Raw genomic sequence first — 23816 nt, 5'->3', positions numbered from 1 at the left:
GGGCTAGGATGCACTTAAAGGGGAGCACATGGATTGTGCTTGTTTAGCACCAACCAGGGAGTGACACATGTCACAAGGTGAGTGGATGGAGGAAAGGGGAAGGATGAGTCAACAAAGGAGGCTCAAGGGATAATATCTTCATAAAGACCCTTCATTATGGCTTGTAAGAGCTTGTAAGAGTCTTTATGGCTTTTGTAAGAGCATTCATTGTTGGGTGGTTGGGATATTTTGGAGGGAGTTGAGATTGTTGACTTTCCTTGGCTTAGGAAAGTCTTAAGCTTACTTAGGGAATGTGACAAGTTTAGAGGGTGGATTAGGCTTGGGTTTAGGATTAGATTAGGGATGTTAGAGATTTGCAAGTGGATGGCATTCATGAGGGTGGGTGAGTTAGTGGCTAAGCTCGGTTAGTATGGGTGGATGGGGTGGATTAGGCTAAATGAAGGGTTTAGGAATAGGTTAGGGGTTATTAGATTTGAGGGTTTTATTTATCAAATAGATTTATTTAATAAATGGGGATTTTGGAATTAGATAGAAGAATAGGATTTAATTGATAAATGATAGGTTATTTGATTTATCAATTAGGACTATAGATGATTAATTAAATTAATCAGCTAGGGGATGGCAAAGGATTAATTAAATAGGAACTTAATTAATGATGCGTTTAGAGATAATTAAATAGGATTACCAAAGTGGTGTAATCAAATTTAGGTGTCTACAAATATGACAACAATCCATGGGCATAAAATCACACAAAACTTCATCAAAGTAGTGTCCAATTTTGAATTTCACAAGGCATTGCTCACTTACCAATATCTTATGCTCATCTTTGATCCATGAAACATGATAAGGTTTGGGATAGTTTAGCCTCTGCAACTGTAACTTGGTAACCAGCTCTTCTGATGCCAGATTTGTAGAACTTCCACTATCAATGATCACTTTGCAGCATTTTCCAACCATCTTACATCTTGTCTTGAATAGACTTCTCCTTAAAATAGGTTCCTCATCACTTCCCTTATTACATAACTTTCTTCTCACCATCAGATTTTCTCCAGTCTCAGGTCCACTTGGTGAACCCTCATCATCTTCTTGAATCACAACATTTCAATTATTCTGCCCATTTTCAGAAGATCTACATTCAAAAGATCTATGCCCTTCTTTGCCACATCTAAAACAATTGCCATGAAATCCACCTCTAGAATAAGGATTACCTCTTCCTTGGTAAGAATTAGTGCCTCCTCGGTAAGAATTACCACTTTTCCATTCGGTCTTACCTTTGTCATCATTCTTCCATTCAGATTTGCCTTTATCCTGCATAGAACTGTCAGATCTACCACTTTCTCCATAAGATCTACCTTTGCCTCTCTGGAATCTACCACCTCTACCTCTTTGTCTTTGTTCATGCTTCTTTATCAAGATCTCCCCAGCTTTCAAGGCATATTGATATGCTTCTTCTACACTTTCCAACTTCACAAAACTTATTTCATCTTGTATTCTAGATCTCAATCCATTAATGTACCTTGCAATTTTCTCAACATCATCATCCACATGTCTAGATCTGATGTCTAATCTATAGAATTCCTTAGTATATTCTTTCATAGTCATGTCCTTTTGTTTCAAATTTTGCATCTTTCTCAACAAGCTAACTTGGTAATCAACAAGAAGGAATTTGTTCTTTACCTTGTTCACCATCTTTGGCCAAGTTTCAATCTTCTCCTTTCCTCTCCTTTGTCTATCAGTTTGCAAGTGCTCCCACCATAGTGATGCATGACCTTTCAACCTAGTGACAACAATCTTCACCTTTCTGTTATCAAGAATGTTTTCATACTCAAAGAACTTCTCCATATCAGAGATCCAATCCGACTCAACATCGGTATCCAGTTTTCCATTACAGGGAACAACTTCTATAGCAGGCTTTGAATTTTCCCTAGACAACACTCATAACAATCTTTCCTCATCTTGATCTTCTTTAGGTTTTGGATTATGATTTGGTTTTGCTACTTCATCATCACTTACATCTTCAAGATGCACTCCTCTCCTTTGGGATGTCTTCACAACATCTAATCTAGTTGCAATTTGTCTCGACTGATCCAATATAGCATTATCAACATTATTTCCTCTACCACGAACCATCTTTACAAATTAGGTTCCTGCAAGATTGTAACCCTCTGTAACTTATAGGTCAAATATGCAAATCTACCACCCTACAACCAAATAGAAATCAGGGTTCTACATGATCCAATCTCCATAAGGATGAACCTCAAGCTCTGATACCAACTGACACAAGAAAATAGTGAATAACTAGGGCCAAAGGCTCACCCAACTATCCAAACCACCCTGCAAGAGTTAACACAATGGAAGCAAACACAAGGAACAATAACCAAAGGAGAAAGAAGAATGAAAGACCTTTATTGATTCTTCAAATATTCAACATACATGCCCAGCTGTAAGGCCTTCTGGGTTACGACCAATTACAAATACATTTACATTCAAAGATCCAACTGCAAATTCGCACTTTCACTTCTGCTCTATAATCTGCTCCCCCCAAAACTTACCTAACTCTAAGCCAAACACTCTATTTATATACTTGCCAAAATGGCTTACAAATCATTTTAGAATCATTACATAAGAGGAAGGCTGACCCAACAACGATCTGGACTCATCCCAAGAAAATATCTTAACATAAATGTCCCAATCAAAATAAATCCTGCAAGTTGGCTCACAAAAATCACATCCAAATACTAACACTTGGCATACACTGGGTAACTCAAAACATGAAGAAACACTCGACATACACTAGGTAACTCGGCACATGAAGAGTCACTTGGCATAAACTAGGTAACTTGACACATGAAGGAATTGCTACAGTAACTCGGCACATGAAGAAAATTGCATTGCTAGGCACATGAAGGAAACTGCACTGCTAGGCATATGAAGGAACTACAAGGCACATGAAGGACTACTAAGCACATGAAGGAACTGCTAGGCACGTGAAGGACTACTAGGCACATGAAGGAACTGCTAGGCACATGAAGGAACTGCTAGGCACATGAAGGACTACTAGGCACATGAAGGAACTGCTAGGCACATGAAGGAACTGCTAGGCACATGAAGGACTACTAGGCACATGAAGGAATTTCTAGGCACATGAAGGATTACTAGGCACATGAAGGAACTGCCAGGCACATGAAGGAATTGCAGAATGAACAAAAGAAATGAGCAGGATAACAAGGCAACCCAGGATGCTCTTGCATCACTATAGTAACTACTTTTTATAGTATTTATTATTCAAATGCATGGCTAAGTTCCACAAGGTCATGTGCTTTGATTTATTATTAATTTAACTATGTTTTTCACTTTGGCATTCAGATTGAAAAGCTTCAACATTTACATTAGAAATTGCTTGCCATGCATGCCTATAATTCAATGGTGTTTAGGTCACTTCAAAGTTCCAACATTTTCTTAACTAATTCAAGATAGCATCGAAATGAAGCTTTATAATCAAACTACCTTACATTGAACATTCTATCAAAAAAAAAAAATTCAATCATTGCTTTTACATCATTATTATGACATAAGCAGGATTGGCATGGATTTTATAATGCGTTGCAATTTGGAATACAGTGGCTTTGTATAATCAATAAAAGGATGGATTTTATTATGAGTTCATATTCTATGTGTGTTTAGCTAAATAAAAAGATCTAGATAATCATCGACGACAATTGCACCATAGCGGTAGTGAGGTGTAGTAAAAAGTTTTAAAGCAAAATCTTTCAATGCAGATTTAATAATTTGCAAAAGATTTTCTTTTAACCCCATTAATGTTATGTGATCCGAATGACCAAGTGATCCATGAATTGATAGGCTTGCACTTAGATAACTTACTTGGGCTACATATTGAGTCTTTAAATAGTGATCAGTTTCTATTTATACTTCCCACATCCACCATTACTATTCATGTTCATATCTGTAGTAACACTTTTCCTTTTACTTCTGGTAGACAATTGAGTTCAACTTATTGCAGCTACTTCTGAAAACTGGAAATTGCAGCTCAGGTTTATGTTTTACTTTTTTACTCTTTGTTTTTTTGTGCTTCAGGTTAATGTTTGATTTTTTTTCTTTTCTATTTTTTTAATTCATTTTTCTTAATATCATTTTTGTCTATAATACTCTAGCCTCTCCAATGTCAGTTGTTGCTGATTTATATATTGCACTCAATAAGGATGCATAATTTCTTCATCTTTACACCTTCAAATCCATCCGCTAGCCCTCTTTTCCTGGAAAGACCCAATTTCTTCTTCCTTAGGCCATAAATTCATTTCGTAGATCCCCTTTTCAACACAAATCCATGAACAGAGAGGTTTTCTTTCTTCAACCCTAAAATTTATTTCGGAGATCTCATTTTACATTAAAAATACGTGAGCATAGAGGCTTAAATTCTTCTCTTTAACCCTATAATTCATTCTACAAATTCCTTTTATTGTAAAATTCCATGAGTGTAGAAACTTTCCAAATGTAGCTTGTTGCCAGATTGAATGGAGAATTAGTAGATCTAATTTGGTTAATAATAGACCATCGGACTTTAAAATTATACTTATTAAGAAATGTATGTTGATTTCTATGAGATTAAGAATTTGCCAGTAGTTCAGATACTAAAATATATATACATGATTGTTAGAATCAAATCAGTCACAATAAAATTGTACGCTTGACCTTTGCTCTATTTGATTGGGTATGGTTCTTAATGGTACAACATGAAAAATTCAACTATTGGGCTTTATTTCATTATTCATCTTCCTTTGTTCATTGAATTTGTGTTGTCATTAAAAGAATAGGAGAAATAGGTAGTTGATGTAGTCAATGGAGATTGAATATCTTGAGGAGATTAGTAGATAATAATGTGATAGATTCAAATTCTATATAACAACTATTATTAACCGATTTTTCTTGCCTTAGAATGGGAATAGTAACCTTGTTTATATTGAGCCTTGGTCTATTTAATGACTGAGAATGCAAATGCTTCCTGATTACTTCTTAATTAACATACACTACAACTGATGACTATCTCAATTACTTCTTAATTAACACACACTGCAGTTGATAGTCCACAACCCACCTTTACAACATAAATCATAATTTTAGATTTATTTAATAGTTTAGGATGTTAGAAATTATAAATATAAGAGCTAAGGTCTTCTCATTCATATATTTTAGTTATAATATATAATTTTATACATTTCAGTATTTATACATTTCAACCCAACTCTTTAGAATAATGTTCATTTATGCATTTAAACTTATCTTTCATTAAAAAAATACTCATGCAAATTAGTTTTAACATATAGATAAAAGTAACTAGCACTCAATACTATGAATGTTCCTATTGGTTCTCTTTTCATATTTAACATTTGTTTTGGTTTTCTAGGTCATGGCTAATCCTCCCCAACCTCACCACATAATAGACATCTCAAGCAATACATCAGAGTTCCATACTCCATAACCATCAACATGATCTAATGGGTCTATCAATTGGAATGGGTATCCCTAAACTGAAATACAAAGTCTTGCAAATTATGCTCAACTATATGCACAAATGAAAGTGGCAAGCATACATACATGTGATCAAGAATTTGAGATCATTAGGGTTGAGGAAGTTTTGCAAGAAATCAATTTACAACAACTTGATTATTATCATTATTGCATTTATCTAAGGGATATTCATGCTGACGAGTATTATAAACAAGGGAATGCACCTATTATTCATCATGATTTTCAAGACTATCTTAATCGTCCATAGAATACGCTTCACTTTTGTTGTCCCTTATTGGTGATTATTAGTGGTTCCCTTAATACAACTCTCTAAAAAATAGGGGTTTTTGAAACTTCTCCTATTACTATAATAAATGAGTCTGCCTTGTGTTCCTCCTTTGTTATATCGTATGTTGATTGAAGTTTAATTTATACAATCTTGGTTCTATTTTGAATACAACTATACATTACATATATCTCCAACACCTATTCACTTTTCTTCTTCCTTTACCCTTACATAGTTTAGTTTTCTCAAAGAGATGCCACATTTGTTTGATTATATAAAGTGAGCTATAATGTCTACGAAATAGCTTGTATATATTTAACTAGAATGATTTTTTTTCATGGCACAATGTTTCATACGATTTATGTATATCACATCTTTATGCATCTTTGCACACTTTTGTCTATATTTTTATGATTGCACACTTTAGACTACAAGTTTGAGCACTCTTTTCAATCTATTCTCACACTTTATTCAACAAACTTGTGCTTCACCAAAGCAATTTTAGTTTATCATTTCCTTGTATGTACTCTTGTGTTTAGACAATTGCCTTGCATATATGTTTTGGTTTCATAACAAAGTTAATAGATACAATTAGAACTATCTCTTTATTATAAATTAATATCATGTTCATAAGTAGTTCTATATTCTAACATCAATAAAAGATATTCTACCATTTTAAAAAACCAACTAGTCTTTTCAATCGCACTAACCACTTATGGAAAACATTACTCCTCATCCAGGGACACGCTTGGCATCAAAAAATGTGTATATGAAGAAATTAATTTTGGATTGCATATTCTTGGTATGCCTTCTTACCTATATTCCTTTTGCACAAGTACATGTTTTGCTATATAAGTAAGAATCTCTAAATATGCATTGTTTAGTACGAAGTCAATTTGATGTTACCTTCCATTTTATTTGGCTTATATTCATAGTGGGAGTCCACTATAGTTACTAATTCATTTTCCTCCTACACTTCACCATAAGCATTCTTTCAACCATATCAAAGTCACCTAGAACTACTCTTGTTCTACTATGACCACTATGTTCCCATGCAAAGTGGTACCATACTATAATGCTTACGTCCAACCCTACTAATGCAATGTGGCCTATTATGACATTGACAAACACATGCTCCTCTAAGTTTACCATTTTTTCTTACTACTATGTTTGTAAATGTGAACAAGATAATGATAGTTATCCATCTCAGTTTATAGGGAAAATTCAATCTCTCCAAGCAATGTTTCAATCTCTTATGGAAGATCCAATCAGACTTGTGAACAATGAAAACATTCATTTGCAATCACATCTCTAAGTATTTGGCATTGCACCGTTTGGACAAGGAACTCAAGCAACAAATAGATATGAGTTAGAGCTCTCTGATGCCCTTCACCTACAAAAAAAAACCTTGCCAAGGAAGTTTAATGATCTTATAACTTTAGATGAAATCCAAAAAGGTTCTATAGTTCATGTCACCCACTATTCTATTCCCACCATTTGCAAGTCGAGGTAACTCCACTTCCACTCCACTTCTATTTAATGAAACCCTTCATGTTATATTATGCAAATATGTAACCTTACTAATATTATTAGCTTACCTACCTTTTTAGGTGGATTGTAATCTCCAGCTTAGAGGTTCTATGCCGAAAACATTATATCATTAGTGTTCCCATCTTCTTATTCAAAGAACCAAAGAAAACTATAAACCACTCCTTTGTTAGTCCATTGAGCACAAGAAAAAATGTTGAACAGATAGGAACATTAGTGCATATGACTCATACTAAATTGATGTTTGGCCTCGATGCATCTCTAAGGAAAAAAACATCACACTTTAACAATCACTCTATTTAGAAGTTTGAACCCATATCAAACAATGTGGATTATTAAAGGTTGCGTGACCATGAAAAAGCAAAAATACCAATTCAACTCAAAGAATGGGAATGGCCATATCTTTAGTTTTGACATTATCAATACTAAAAGGACTGAACTTTGGATAACTTGCTTCAATGATGTTGCAGAAATCCACTTTGATAAAGTCCAGGTTGGGAGTGTCTACACATTGTCTGGTGGTACCATAAAATCTACAAACAAGTTCTACAATAAATTGAGTAGTGATTTTGAAATCACCTTAAAGGAGGATTCAAGACTTTCACTATGTGACAATGACCTCTTAATTCCAACACTTTGATACACTTTTACACCCATTATAGAGATTATGAATATAAATATTAATTCTACTCCTGATCTCATTGGAATTGTCATTTGTGTGGATCCTACCTCTACAATAAGAAGGTAAGATGGAATTGAGGTTGTCAGAAGGAGTCTCAAGATGGTTTATGTTTCTACGTCCACTATCAACATAACTTTGCGAGGATAGGAAACAATGAAAGAAGGTGCACAACTACAAGAAATGTATCATCCGACGGAAGTCAACTGTGCTTGTTATAAAAGGTGGGACTCGTCTAGTAGAATACAATGGTAAGGTCATAACTACACTTGCCACTTCATAGATACTTGTAAATCTTGATATTGATGAAGCTAACCAACTACAGTCTTGGTTTTCTCAACATGGGCATATGTTTCTTGCACCAACACCTACCCTACTAGATTTGCCTCTAATTTTAGCACAAAAAACCATTACAAAGATTGAAGAGGAATGTCCAACTTCCCCAAAACCTCTCCAATACATTGTTAAAGCAACCCTTTTTTTTGTTGTAAGGAAGAAATTTTTTTATCCAACTTGTCCCTTTGTCATAGCAGGAAAGCAATGCAAGAAAAGGGTTGAACAAAATAGTGACAGTAGGTGGTACTGCCCAAAGTGTCTAACCACCTTTTCAAATTGTGATTATAGATATTTACTTCAAGTCAAGATTGAAGACCATACTAGATCATTATGGGTAACTGCTTTTGATGAAACTGCAACTAAACTCCTTGGCATGCCTACAAAAGAACTCTATATGTTATAGTTTGATGATATTGAACTTGACCGTGTAGAGTTTTCTATATGAACTGCTCAATACAACCAATTTTTATTCACAGTTACAAGTAAAATGGAATCATATAATGATGAGTTGCATCTGAACTCAACGATCTTGGAAGTTGCTAGGTTGGATTTCATAATTGAGTGCACCTCACTCTTTGATGGAATTATACCCCCTGTGTTAGCTGCAAATGAATAGATAATGCACCACACATGAAGGCACATGACTTGCATTTTTTCTAGACTACTATCCATACATGAAAACAACGTCTTTTTCTTATAAGTATATTTTATATGAATCACAATTTTTGTTGGTTTTCCTTAATATCCATTCTATATGCTTATCACCTTCTCTTTGTTGTATTGACTACTAGCCCCATACTATCTACTAGTTAGTAGGGTTTCAAGACCCCTTCAAAACTTGTCTTTTAACCTTCTACTAGAAAACATTCATAGTTGATGTTTTTTCATTATATCTATTATTTTATGTCTTTCAATGACTTTCTATTCTCTACAAATTATGTACTCTTTGTTATACTTATACCCAATGTTTGATTTGTGTTATACCAAATACGTTCCAAAACAATAATCAACCCTTTGCTCTAGCTAATTTAACATTTGTAAAAAAAGATTCAACACAACTAGTACTCTTACTCTTCAACATACTTGGTTTTTCCACCTATACAACTTGTGTTGAAGGGTGGATACTCTCTTGATATTATTGTTATTGTTCTTACACTTCCTTGCTTCTATAATTATATAATGGTAATAGAAATACGTTGTTCTTCTTACTGTACAATTCAAGATATGGCTCCTATTGTTCCTGATCAAGATAGAAAACCCATCCATAGTAATAGTGTTGCTATGCAATCACGCAAGAGAAGTCGTGTATACTATGGCCGCCATAGAGAAGAAATTAGAGCACGTCCTTGCATTCAATGCTACCAATACTTGCAGTCAACATTGAACTAACCATTCCCTTGCTGCCCACAAGGTTCTACAGGTTCTCCTATACCACAACCTTTCATGAATGCACCACCAAATCCTATTGATCAAATCCTGTCTTGCCAACAATCAATGAACCACATTGATTTCTAGTTTTCCTCTAAATATATAGATGCAAACCATAGATTTAGAGCTAGGATAGATGCCCTCCCACAACTGAAAACATGTACTACCTGTAAGGAGTGCTACCCCAGTATGAATGTGTGTACATCAAATGGAGTTATAACTTATAAGAGATGTTTTTCTAAGAGGGGAATACATCGCTTCTCAGAAGCCAACAACATGGACCCCTTTGAGCAACCAACTGTGTTAAAGGTTCTCACTCAAGTAGAGGAGATGCTTATTGCACGTGTTACTCCCATCTTGCAAGTAACCCATGCTCATGGTGGACATTACAAATATACTAAGCACGCAATAAGATTTCTCTAGTATATTCAAACAATTACAAAATATTTACCACTTACAATTGAGCAACTAGATGTCTTAATGGTTCGAAGACTAAATACAAGTGGGAAGCATTATGATTGTTATGTTAGTAGAAGCCATGTTCATAATGCACTCTCATACAAGATCAAATTTGACCCTTACTACAAAGATGTAGAAATAGATAGTTTGGCATTATCAATGCTTCCTACTTACAATACCAATATTTCACAAATACTTCATACAATTGATGATTGCAACGAACCTCACGCTTTGACAATTGCTTCAGTTGAAAACATACAATGTGATATAGAAGATGACTCCCAATATTCAACATCATTTATGATGAGCCTACCAAACAAATGTCGCTAGCTACAGATCATAAAAGATTCTTTACAAATGGAACAAGAGATTGATGACATCATAGTTTGGCCATCGATAAGTTCAACCCCCATTAATGAGTATACTATTGAGGGCTTGTTTGACATGGCCTTTCCCACACTTTTCCCAAGTACTACACTACCCATGCAACCTCATGCTAGAGAAGTCAAAATCCATGAATATGATGTGCATCTTATCCATTACCATGATAATAGGTTTAGCCAACATCCATGCTTTATATACTTCCTCTTGAATCTTATGATGTGTCATCATAGCCAGTCTACTGCATCTATATTTATTAAAAGTTGAAGAGAACACACCATCCACTATTGAAGACCTTTGCTCCCACCTAACTAACCCACCTGACAATCAATTCGTAGAAGAATTGATGCACTTTGGATCTACTTTACGAAAGACAAGAGCGTTCTAGAATACACGTCATATGGAGTTGACAAGTTTGATAACCCAAATAGGATCTCCAACATTCTTCTTTACATTGAGTGCAACAGACACTAAATGGCCTGATTTGCATAATGTTCTTTCCCCAAATGTACCATCTTCGTTGCTTACCAACAAACAACATATTGATAATGTGATTAATAACCCTCATACAACATCACTATATCTACTCTAATGCTTCAAATTTTTTTGTGAAGAGATAATTGAGAAGCTCATGGAGGCAACTAATTATTGGTATCGCTCAGAATGGTAGGGAAGAGGATCTGCGCACATACATGGTGTCATTTGGAGTAAAAATGCTCCAAATATGGACATACTTGATTGGGAAAACCTTAAAGTAGTATAAAAGGCCAAAATTTTCTTTGAAAAATATGTTATAGCTATGAACCCTAGCTCGAAATCAGAAATAGACAACTTTCAACATAGAGCTCCAACATAAGATCCATGTCTTTTAAATACAACTGAAATAAATTCTACTAATCCTTTAGTTGATTATGAAGAGTTGGTTAATCATGTTCAAAGGCACACTCGATGTACTAAGAGGACATGCCTATGTGTGAAAGGTAAAGAAATGAAATGTATATATAAAGCACCTTGGAAATAATGTGAACAAGCATCATTATAACGTAACGATACAAGGCACAAATGCTTTGAACCAACAAGAAATGATGATAGGTTGAACATTCATAACTTGCATGTGCTATCAATATGGAGAGCAAATATAGACTGCCAACCTATTACATCTTGAGCATTAGTTCTCAAATAAATTGCCAAGTATGCATCCAAATCTGAAAAAGAAGAAGTGAAAACTATGTTCAAATGTTGGCTAGAATTTGCTCAGATTCAAATGTAGACGACAACGCCGTCAAAGCATACCAGAAGTTTATGGCTGAAATTATTTTTGAAAGAGACATTAGTGCACAAGAAACATGTCACATGCTTCAAAAATTGCCCCTTGTGAATTGCAATTGTCAATTTATGTCTTTAAATGTGGGGCAAAAAGTGTTGCACCGCCTTAGACAAACGAGTGCTGGTAGCAGAATAGAATCTAGCTACATACAAGAATACATGGAATGTCCAACTGAGCTTCAACAACTTACATTAATTGAATAAGCAAGATCATATACATATGCTGCATCTCACAAACAAGATAAATGGAGAATAAGAAAGGAAACAACAGTGGTACAAGTGTATCCAAAATATTTTGCAATACCCAAGGATGACTCAAAGCATTTTGAAACCTTTTGTTGGAGTGAATTGCTCTTGTACAAACACTTTCCTGAGATTCACATAGATATAGGTGTGGATAAAGATGACATTACTAGACATTGGAAGCAAGTAAAAATAGAAACGTATAATGTTTGGCATGTGGACTGCACTGATCAAGATGAAGAGATCTTGGAAGAGTAAAATGATTTAGATGGTGACATGGAAATACAAGATTCATTGCAACTGAATGAGTGGGAATTTATGTCCTAACTAGGTCTTGCCAGTAGTTTTAGCCTAAATGATCTTGACATGTTGGGAAAACGTGACTTTGACAACAATCATCCATGAGAAGACCATAACGTTCCTTTGAATTTACATGACCATGCCATTCAATTTATACATAGACAGAAAAATGTTGGCTCAGTTATTGGCCCTTTTACCTCTGTCTTTGCCAATAGTTACACTTTATCACGTTATCAACAAATTGCACTTTCTATCATTAGAAACCACTCTACATCTAAATTCTCCACGCAACCTTTATACATGGTCATACAAGGAAATGCTGGAATTGAGAAATCATACCTTATCAGCTGCATAAGAAATGCACTACACAATTCAATGCCAAACACAATAAATCCACTCCTTGTTCTCGCATCCACATGCATTGCAACTTTCAATATTCATGCATCAACAATAGATGTAACCCTCAAAATCCCAATTTGAGAAATGAAATCACTTCAGGGTCAAGCATTAACAAAATACCAGGAAGATATGAATAATATTCAATACATTTTAATAGATGAGATGAGCTTCATAGGTCCCAAACTATTTCTTAAAATTGATTCTAGGCTACATAAAGCTATACCCCAAAAACAACACCTTTTCTTTGGTGGCATGTCGATGATTCTTGTAGGTGACCTAGCCCAACTTCCACTAGTTATGGATAAACCACTCTATGCATCTCACACAAATGTAAAACAATTGTGACACACTTTTAATATAGTGGTAACATTAGAAATGATATTTAGATAGGAAGGTGATGATTCACTTCAAATACAAGTTCGCAGAGCACTACACAATATGCACAATGTTGAACCAATGCTACATGATTGGGATTTGTTAATGACTCACACAAACAAGAACCTCACTCCAAATTAACAGATTGAGTTTGACCATGCAACCCATTTGTTTGCTACCAGTAAACAAGTTTTACTTCACAACAAGAAAATGCTAAAAGAGCTCAATGTCCCTATCACAATGTGCATTGCAATAAATACACGTCGCATGCTTGAGGAAATGACTGATGATGACCAATTACCTAAAGAAGCTTTATTATGTAAACTTCATCGTGTCATGCTTACAAAAAACCTCTAGGTTGTTGCTGGTCTTGTTAATGGATCTCTTGGAGAGGTAAAAGATATAGTGTATCCAATAGGATGTAAACCTCCTTTCTTGCCTTCATATGTCACGGTATAGTTCAGTAGTTATACTGGTTCACCTTGGGATCCTACAAACCCAAAAACCATTCCGATACAACCCATTTCCCAAGGCAATCATACACAAATACCTCTTGCCACAACCTAGGCTATCACTATACACAAATCACAGGGTTTTACCTTAGGCAGGGCTATAATTGTTATAGGTAAAACTGAAAGACAAGGCCTCACCTTCATAGCAATCTCTAGAGTCAAATCCATCCAAGGTCTTCGTATAGAGCCCTCCTTTTCTTTTGAGCGCTTTTGTAAGATGAAAAAGAATCCATACAATATTATTAGAAAGAAAGAAGAAGCACGATTGCACTTAATCTCGCATCAAGACCATATGTTTGAAGCTACTTCTACAGAAAAAGATAATGTCTGTCATTCTACAAATATCCATTTTTTTCATTTACTTGTGTCTTGGTGTGGCTTCCTAAGTAATTCTCTATTATTTTCTATAGGTTGACACTTTTTGAATTCAAAGAAGGTGTTCACACACAAAAAATGCTCAAGAAACTTTTAAGTATTTCAGGTCTTTTTTGTTGCTTCTAGAATTTCACTACTTCTACATTTCCTAAAATTGCCTCATATCTACTTCTTCTTAAGAATTAATCTTATTTTTTTCTTATGTATAGGTCTTTGCTGCCTTGCCACAAATAAGATTCCTATTACGTTTCTATTTACAATTTTAAAAAAATTCAAAAAATGTGCAATTCAAATCAACTCTTGAACTGGGATGTCCTACATTAAATCAAATATTATTATAATTTTACATTTTTTTAACCTCCAAAGAGATATGCCAAATGTATATACCTCTATTCTCTCTCTCTATATATAAAATCTACACTACCAATTCGAAATATTTATTTTAATCTTTTGAATTTATTGTTTCAAAAAAAAACTATCGACATAACTATTGCACCTCTTTCTCGAGCAACGTGCTAGTGGATATAATACTAGATTACACTTTCATTACCTTGCCAATTTATCAGTCCAGAACAAAAGTTCTCGTTTATGAGTTAGCATAAATAAAGTTCTGCAAGCCAAAGTTTTCGAGCATGTATTTTTAAATTGAATTATAAGGATCAATTTTCGAATTTTTGATTGGTGGGCGGCCAATTTTCTGGGCGTTATTTGTTTTTTTAATTGGAAAAAAAAAGGGGAAAAAGGAACCGACGTTGAGGGAGAGGATGGCCATGAATTAATGCTCTGTCGGAGGGCTTTGTTCGTGCGACTTTGTTAGGAAAAAGGATGAAATAGAGCACTAGAGTGGAAATGGATATATGAACGGTGGACTGCGATGAGCTTTCTGTATATTGCTTGTGGAAAACGGTTTTAAGTGTTGTCACAGGTATCAGCCATTACCTATAGTGCATCCCGCGTAGCAAGGTAAACAAAATAATACAATTTTTTTGGTTTTGTCTTATGAATGTTTTGGGTTTTGTCTTATGAACGTTTCAAAAAATAGATTTCATGTGTAATTTGTGCTAGGTCTTAGCATTTTCAAGGGTTTTTTCTCCTCACCAGGAAGAGGAGCAAAGAATGGGTGTTTAGACTTTCATTGCTGAAATTTCTCTAAAATCTGAATTTGTTTCTCCCTGAAACCATGACATGTGCTGCCCAGTTCATCTGATCCTCCCGTTTCTCCAAAAAACGATGTCTCATAGAATTTTAGGGGAGGCTCGGGGAAGAGCAATTCAAATTGAATGATCTTGTGCCTTAGATTACCCCCGTGGCGATAGGAGCTCCGCCAATAGGGTGATTGTGTCTTTCCCCTTTCCCTGACGGAGATTACCATTTATTGAGGGCTCGACCACCGCGACAGGACCTTTAGGGAGAGCCCAGCTACTATAGTTGTGTTATACCACGCATATAGCGAATGGACGGGTCGACATACCTATCCTATTGGACCCGACACGCTGCCCTTTTACTTCTGCAGAACATAATTAGTGTATCCCACTTCATATATGTCGTGACTGGTAAGCAGTTTATTCATTTTGTATTTGGTTCTGCTTTTATCCGTAGAATAGAGGTAAATTCCAGGACAGCAAAAGTTGCAGAGTACAATCAACTAGCTTCTCCCACAATACGTCTCCAAAACAAGAGGTCAGTTATAAAATTTGAGATCTTTCAAACAAACACACGGTTTGTTCTAGAAGCTATTATCTAGTTGTTTTATTGCTGGCTTATTACTATATTGATACACGAGAAACAATATACCCGTTTTCTCTTATTCCAAACATTGTTTAGAAATGTAAATCATAAGAACTGTTCAACATTTGCTTCCTAATGTTGTCTAATCTTCCTTTGCTTGCCAATCTTAGGCGGGCAGAGCTCATGTATTTGAATGTAGACTAATCCATTTTGAATCTTTTGCATATGGCTGTTTTGCCTCTTAAATATTTTCATCTGAGATACTTTGCTCTCAATTTCCTCAAGTTCACTTCCTATACAGATTTTTAAAAAAAATCTCCGGTATGATTGCAAGGCCCTAGGGTCCTTACAATTCCTAGGGATAAAGATGGCTGCTGCACACTAATTTTACAAGTAGTCAAAATTTGAACCTGGGTGGCTGTGAACACCAGTTGTCTCTTACATGCTGTTCCAAACAAGTCAGTGAAACCTAGGTGTGCAGTTAGTGTTACCTAAATGAAATGAACAATAATAGGTGAAGACTGATATGATGATTGAAATGGAGAACATGACAAGAAGTTTAAGAGATACAATCTGTATCTACTATCCACACATCTTGAAGGGTCTCTCCGCCACAACAGTATTCTGAAATTGCTCGGATGTGTTGAGCAGTAGGCCGACTTATATATGAAAAATAAATAGCCACAAATCTTCTTCTCATTGTTGCTCGCAACATTGCTGATACTAAATCTGTCTTGTACATTGTTTACCATTTTTTTTGTGTCTGTCAAATCATTACCTTGTCTGCATTGCTATCTATGAAACTGCGCCCCTTATAGCATTCTCTGGGTATGCCTACTATGCAGTTAGAGATGCCTTTGACATTTAATTTTGTGCTAGCCTTTTTACTAGTGTATTTTTTTTTTCTACAGTATTGAAATTTATTTTAATTTTTATTGGAAACCTCAATTTTATAGGTCATTACATTTTTTAATAGAAGAAACACCGTTTTCATTAGAAATGCCCATCTAAGGTATTTCTGTCGACATTTCTACTTGAAACAGAAAACTGTGTTCTTCTGGTGCCTTTCTGAAATTCCAGGTTCCTTAAAGGAGATTTCTGATTCCTGAAAAGTATCAAAATGTGTATTCCAAAGAAGATGTGTTTTTAGCGATTTATTCAAGTTGCTTTGGCTACATTTAGAATTCAATGGTTATATTTTACTGCACACTGAAAATGCCTAAAATTATTACAATACATTCAATTTAAAAAAAAAATGTTTATTAGTATTCTTTTCCAAATGGAAATGTTTGACATCTATATACTGAAAAAATTAGAGTTTGCTTTAAGCAGATTTAGAGAAAAATTAGAACTAAATAAAAATACACAAACTGTTAAAGAGTGGTCTGCAATCTTTACAATGATTGCAACAGACATAACTATTACAACCAAACTAATCCTTAACCAAGCATTTGCTGGGCTAAATGTCAATATTCGTTGATTAGTGACCAATTGTTTCATTATGTTGATGGCCACGTTTCAAGCTTCATCTTTGTAAGCTAATCTAAATTCTGTTCTTGCAGTGGAATGAGCCATGTCTATATGTCACCTGTACTCAATTACTCTCCCTCCTCTCTGGAAGAAATTTTGTTACTGCAGCTGTTATTCAACAATGTTTAAAACCAAGAAATAGAATATCAAAACATGTCACCGATTTCAAAGAAATTTTGTTACTACAGTGTTAATCAGCAATGTTTATAGCCAACAAATATAATATCAAAACATGTTACCAACAGCTGCTATTTAGTATTGTAATATTTACCTTTCTGCATTGCATGACCGATTTTTCCTTCTACACTAAATTGCATTTGTTATTCAGCACTATTAATGCACATGAACTACTATTTCCAAACATGCTAGTGAATTCATTCTCGTCCTTCCAATTTAATTTTTACATTTTTCTGCATATGCATTGGGCTTCCTCTCTGGTAAATTATCTACTTCAGCTGCTATTTCTATTCTTGATATTACATCTCCTTTGTTATTTGCACCCTTCCATAAGGCAGGGACTCCTGCTCGACCAGAGCCCTTGTTTGCTTTCTGTTCCCTGCCTATTAAGGATGCCTTCGTTGCAAATGATCTCTGAGTATCTGCATTGGTCATGCCCTTTCTGCTTTGAACCAAAAGAAGAAAAAAAGTGACGCTTTTAGTGTCCAAAGGAATGTGTTTGAATAGGTTGTATGTTGGAGTCTTTTAAAAGGCCTCTGTGAAAGCTTCAAGGTAAATATTTCATTTGCAGATTTGCAGATTTGCAGAAGAGGAAGAAGAAGGGTTTGGTATAGACATGGCTCCCACTGCTGATCCAGAAGACATTGTCAATGACAATAGCAACCCTCGCCCTCTAGATGAAGATGACATCGCACTCCTTAAAACCTATGTAATCTCTCTATTCACAACTATATTTAATTTTTTTTCTTTTCTTATACCTCTTTACTCTGCTGAAATGCTATTTTTCACTCTAGGGCTTGGGGCCTTATTCGACTCCTATAAAGAAAGCTGAGAAGGAGATAAAAGAAATGGCTAAGAAGGTCAACGACCTATGCGGTGAGTGAAGCACCTCAAAAACCCTAATTTAAATATTCCTTTTTTGTTATATTTGTTTTGGCTCTGTTGCTTTTAAAATTGAAGGATTCTGTAACCCCATGCTTAATAATTCTCGCATTAGAAGGTCATCTATAATAGGACCTATAAGATGTAAGTGGTAAGGGTACTTTTAATGGTCACAACAAAGCCAGATGCCAAATTGGAGCAGATGACATCCCTGCGAAAGCCCACACAGAGATTTTTATTTATTTCTTGCAGTTATGATACTGGATTAAAATATCATTACCCATATGAAAATGCACTAGACCTTGCCAATTTGTTTGCTCTCTGTTCCCTGCCTATTTAGGATGCCTTCATTGGAAATGATTTTTAGTAACTCTGCATTGGTCATGCCCTTTCTGCTGTGAACCAAAAGCCCCATGCACATCAAAGAGACCTTTGATAGTCCTTCAATATGAACGGTCTAAATCAATCCAAATAATGAAAAATTGTCAAATGTAGACCAGATGAGAAGATTTATTTTTATCATTCAATTATTCAGAAATAACCAAAAATAAAATAAATCTACAAGAGACAAAGCAGTATGCACTACTGGCTTGTTTATATTTATAACTATCAGGGTTCACATTAGACCTTAAACATATATTATGAGACAGTTTTGTAGAATTTAAATGCAATGCTACGTATCTATAAAAATCTTCAGGTCTTTATTCTTAAATTTAATATAGTAAAAATCATATTCAGACGCTTTTTAATCCCATTGTAAAATGCCAGTATGCCTATAACCTCAGCCATTGGTAGTTAATCCACCAATATATTAAAAGTTTGACATAGAGCCATTGTAGTTTTTGTAGGTTGCAATTGATAGACATTTTACAAATTTGTAGTAACAAATTTAAAATTATTTCAAATAAAACAAATACATGAAATTTTGATGGGTTTCTAAGAGCAAAATGGAGATCCACCGAAAAAATATTGGAAATGCTGGATAGTGTTTATATTTGTTGTGGAAGCTCCCTCCATGTTTCTAGGGTATTTCCATGGGATTTTAAGTTTCATCATATAATGTAGAAAATTTGATTATATATGCTTGTCACATTTGATTACATGCAATCAGAATCAATTCATTACTTCTATGGCTCCTGTCCATGCAGAGTAAACACAGGACATGATTGCTTACTATTTTGCCTTTTTAGAAAGTCAAACAATGTAAAATCGTAGTTTATATGGTAACAAAATTTCATGAAATAATATTACTGTATTCCAAAAAATATATATTTTTGAACATTAAAATTCATGCTTTGTGTCCAAAGGTATGATGTCTTGTAATGAGTAGGAGAGTGAAGTATTTCGAAAGGTCTTTGCTAAATTAAGAAATTATGCAATAATTGGTATACCGGTGTCTGAGCTCTTGACCTCATTCAATTTGCAAGAACAAGCTTTAAACAGGAGAACTCAACATCCTTTTAGCATCATCAATCAGAGCTGGGAATGATGCACTAAAATTTTAACCATTATGATATTGAAATCTTTGGTGATCTCAAATTCTCAACTTCATAGCAGAACTGTGGGTTTGGAGCTTCTTTCTTTGTGGTAATCACTGTAATAAATTAGGAAAATGTCCATATAATAGAAAAAGGGTAATCACTGTAATTTATTGGAAAAAATCTATATAATAGAAAAAGTGGGTTTCGTTTTGCACCTAGAAACATGGCCAGCATCATCATTGAACACATAAATTTTACAGGTCAAAGCAAAAATGGGATTTGGTTCGGTGGCCTATAGGCTATAGGATGGCTTGTGCCGTATCCAAATTTCTAAGGCTTGATTTGTGATGCATTTTCATGAACTAACATTTATTCTGATAGTACCTAAATTGTGTCTTCCATCTGAAGATGATGTTGGAACCCAGACTTACCCCATAGAAATGGAGAATGCTCATAATGTTAACTTGCACTCGTGTCAAAATTGCCACAGAACAAAATTTTTCTTTTTACATTTTTTTATGATGTTATATGGGAGGAAATATAAGGATAATCAGATAGTAGTGTACTAAGGATTCCAAACTGCATGACAAATCCTGAAAGCTGAGTGACTGGTGAAGACACATGGTCTTCTATTACAGCTGTGCTAGATGATGTTGCAGTGCTAACCTGGCTAATCGTAAATGTTTAAGGCTTGCACCAGGATCTTGTTTGGTATTTAAATCTCAGAGAAGCAGAAATCGAATCATTGCTACAGATTAATGAATATAATCAGAGAAATTGATGTTTATTGATTCAATTGAGTTTCAATTGGATGATCATTACATTGATCAACACTAGCATATATCAAGCTACTTTTCCAGTGTATAACCACTTACGGGATAACAACTTCCCAACTAACCAGGTAATTATATATTTATTATATTATTTTCATCTAACCTAAAACTAACCTATTAATGAAATACTCGAACACAATCTGCCTGTCACTTTGATGATGGAAAGCAATGGAAAACTATAGCTGACAGCCAAGCATTATGGACACTTATTGTCAAAAGTGGCTAAGGAAGTGGTTGTCAGGATCTGAAATGATAGTCAGTGGCGAACAATTGTTCATTCATCTGTGGTGAATCCTTGGATTATCAATGGTTTTACAGTAGAGGCAACAGAATCATATTGTTGAAATAATTAAATAAATTCTGAATTAAAGTTATTTGAAACTATGTTGTACATAAACCAGTTAGCAATTAGAATAAACTGAAATCCATCAAACTAGAATAAACTGAAAACAGCTTGGACTAAATGTGCAAAGAAAAAATATGCAGGCATAACCATCAACACTTTTTGACATGTATGGCAAGTATGAGAACCTTTGAGGGTGGCAAAGAGTTGTGCAAATTGAGTAACACCTTACAACCAATGCTATTCTGGATGCTTTGTTCTCAAGCAGTATCTTGTCCCAGATGCTTTAATCTGGATAGGGACATTGTGGACAAATGTCAGTGGTTGCAAAGCTGAGACAAGGAGCCCAAGGTGTGGATATAAGGGATTCAGTCCTTTTTAGTGGCTGCAATTGGCATTTGATTTGTTAGCAAGCTCTCATGCAATGTGTCAGAGTAAGGAAGCCTGCTACATTTTCTGTGGTTCCCTCAATTGCTTTTTCCCTCTGAGAAATGGAACTCAAATTGCATTTCTTTGGCGCCAGGTTTCCTTATCACATAGGATGCCATCAGGGAAAATATTTAGGATATGAACTTCATTAAAATTTTAAATTAAATATTATCATCCGCTAACCTGGTAACAGCTGCAAGTAGTTGTATCCCTTGCTTAAGGTTCACCCACTAACCTGGTGACTGCTACAAAAAAAATATCATTGCTAAAAACAGTTGTATCCCTTGTTTAAGATTGCTGTCCCTTGCCCCTTTATTGTACCTTAGTTAATAGTTTATTGTGGTTATTGTTATTAGAATAATGTCTCCACAGATATCTTTCTATTTTTGTTTAATGGTCAATATTGTAAATCTTGTACATATTAGAATTTTTCTAATTCTTAGTATTGTTTCATTATGGAGACATTGTCTCTTTATAAACTACAAATGAACCTCTTTTTCATTCATTAATTACTTTATTCAATATTTTATCAATTACCTGTGTTGGTATCAAAGCTAGAATCCAAAAAAAAAAATTATTTTTGAAAAATTCCAGATGAAAATTTTTCAGTTTTTGAAAAGGATATTTTTTAGACAAGATTTTGGTTGTTCTTTCCTACAAACCCACGTAGTGTTGAGTTTTTCAAACCCATATTTTTATTCCAATCCATGGCTAGGGCTTTTGTGTCATTTCTTTCAGCGTCTTTCCTTTGCAAGCTTCGATGTGACTAGTTTATTTCTTTCACAACAAAAATGTCAGATTTCCATTGTTGTTTTTTGCTTCTTTGATCCTATGAGGTTTCTTTTCTGACTGATCTACGAAGAACGTTTTTTGGTTAGTTTTGTGGCTTCTTGTTCTGTGCATCACTTGTTCCTTGGTGGCTAGTCTCTGTTCACATGTGATGAGAGCTTCTTGTTGCTGTAGATACCATTTTTTCTTAGGCTTGAACAACCCTTTTTTGGTAGCACTCGACCATTTTTGTGCTAGGTTGTCTTCTATTTGTGCCCATTTCAATCAATGTTAGTTTGTTTTTCTTCTTCCCATTTCTGTTCATTTTGAACCCTTTTTGCTGATATTCGACAGGTTTTCTATTGATGATGACATGTTTTGGCTCTTATGACCCATTATTGTAATCATATCTACCATCTCTGCTTGCATCCTCTACTTTGCTACTGACTGGTCTGTATCAAATTCTGATTGTAGATTTCTTCTAGGTTTTTATTAGAATTTTTTTGAGCCCTCCAACATTTGGGCATTGGGACATGTGCCCAAATTTATTTTGTTTTGCCTCAAAATCAGTGCTTTTTTTGTCTTAGTTTTATTCAGAATTTCTTATCCTGCCTCAATATTCGTGCTATCATTCAGTCAAACCATCTTTGACCTTTGTTTTTAGTGATGGCATCTCTAACGAATATTCTGTTCAAGGGGAATTAGAAATACAATGGTAGAAACTACAATTTCTAGAAGCAGCCTATGATGATGATCTTTGAATACAAATGTCTTGACAAAATTATTTTCAGCAAGATTGATTGTCTTGAAAAGGAAGGCAAGGAGTAGGATGAATTTGATGAGCAAAATCGGGAAGCTGTCATGCTCATCAAACTTCCAGTCATTGATGATCAATTGCCACAAGTTCATTTAAGCAAAACAATTGCAAAAATTTGGATGCATTTACAAGGTTTGCATGAAACTTCTAATAAGAGTCGTGCGTTCTCCAAGAACACACTATTCATGATCATGGTGGACAAGCGTCTTTGTAGGATGCTCATTAAAATGAAGGACATTTGAGATCAGTTGGAAGCAATTATGCACAAAATGGAAGAAGTAGACTTGGTTGTGATCACCTTGAAAGATCTACCGTCTTCTTATGAGAATTTTGTTGAGATTCTCAATTTTGCTTCAACTAATGTTGACTTCAAGTTTTCCCATTTGTGCACAATACTTTTACAACAAGATCACTAGAAACAACAATTCAATAGTGGTACTAGTTCATCTTCCAAAGAACAAGCCTTCACAACCAAATCCCCATCTTCTTAGTATTCTTAGTAGAAATCCTTTGCTTTGACATCAAAAGGCTCGTAAAAGAAGAACATTCAGTGCAACTACTACTGCTAGTATGGTCACATGAAACTTGAGTGACATAAACAGTTGGTTGCACAAGCCAAGCAAGGTGGTTCACAACCTAACCAAATATTTGGAGC

At 34.8% G+C, this 23816-nt stretch overlaps 1 protein-coding gene across 8 annotated transcripts in view; it reads left to right on the top strand.

Annotated features, from left to right (window-relative positions):
* The first annotated feature begins 14977 nt into the window (after window positions 1-14977).
* LOC149530715 (26S proteasome regulatory subunit 7) overlaps window positions 14978-23816 on the top strand; it is a 59632-nt gene continuing 50793 nt past the window's right edge. Inside the window, exons 1-4 of one of the 8 annotated variants that reach the window (XM_089811421.1) lie at window positions 14978-15098; window positions 15773-15853; window positions 18188-18317; window positions 18403-18484. In XM_089811421.1, the coding sequence (XP_089667547.1) occupies window positions 18225-18317; window positions 18403-18484 (175 nt within the window). In that variant the 5' untranslated portion in view covers window positions 14978-15098; window positions 15773-15853; window positions 18188-18224. Of the gene's footprint in view, window positions 15137-15772; window positions 15854-18179; window positions 18318-18402; window positions 18485-23816 lie in introns of all 8 variants that reach the window. The other 7 variants (XM_089811419.1, XM_089811417.1, XM_089811414.1 and 4 more) reach the window with 7 other exon arrangements.

This window comes from Cupressus sempervirens, chromosome 11 (genome assembly GCF_028749045.1).
Source record: "Cupressus sempervirens isolate cs-2001-9-10 chromosome 11, ASM2874904v1, whole genome shotgun sequence".
NCBI lineage: Eukaryota > Viridiplantae > Streptophyta > Pinopsida > Cupressales > Cupressaceae > Cupressus > Cupressus sempervirens.
Note: the sequence above shows the minus strand (reverse complement) of the source record. Positions and strands in the feature narration are given on the sequence as shown.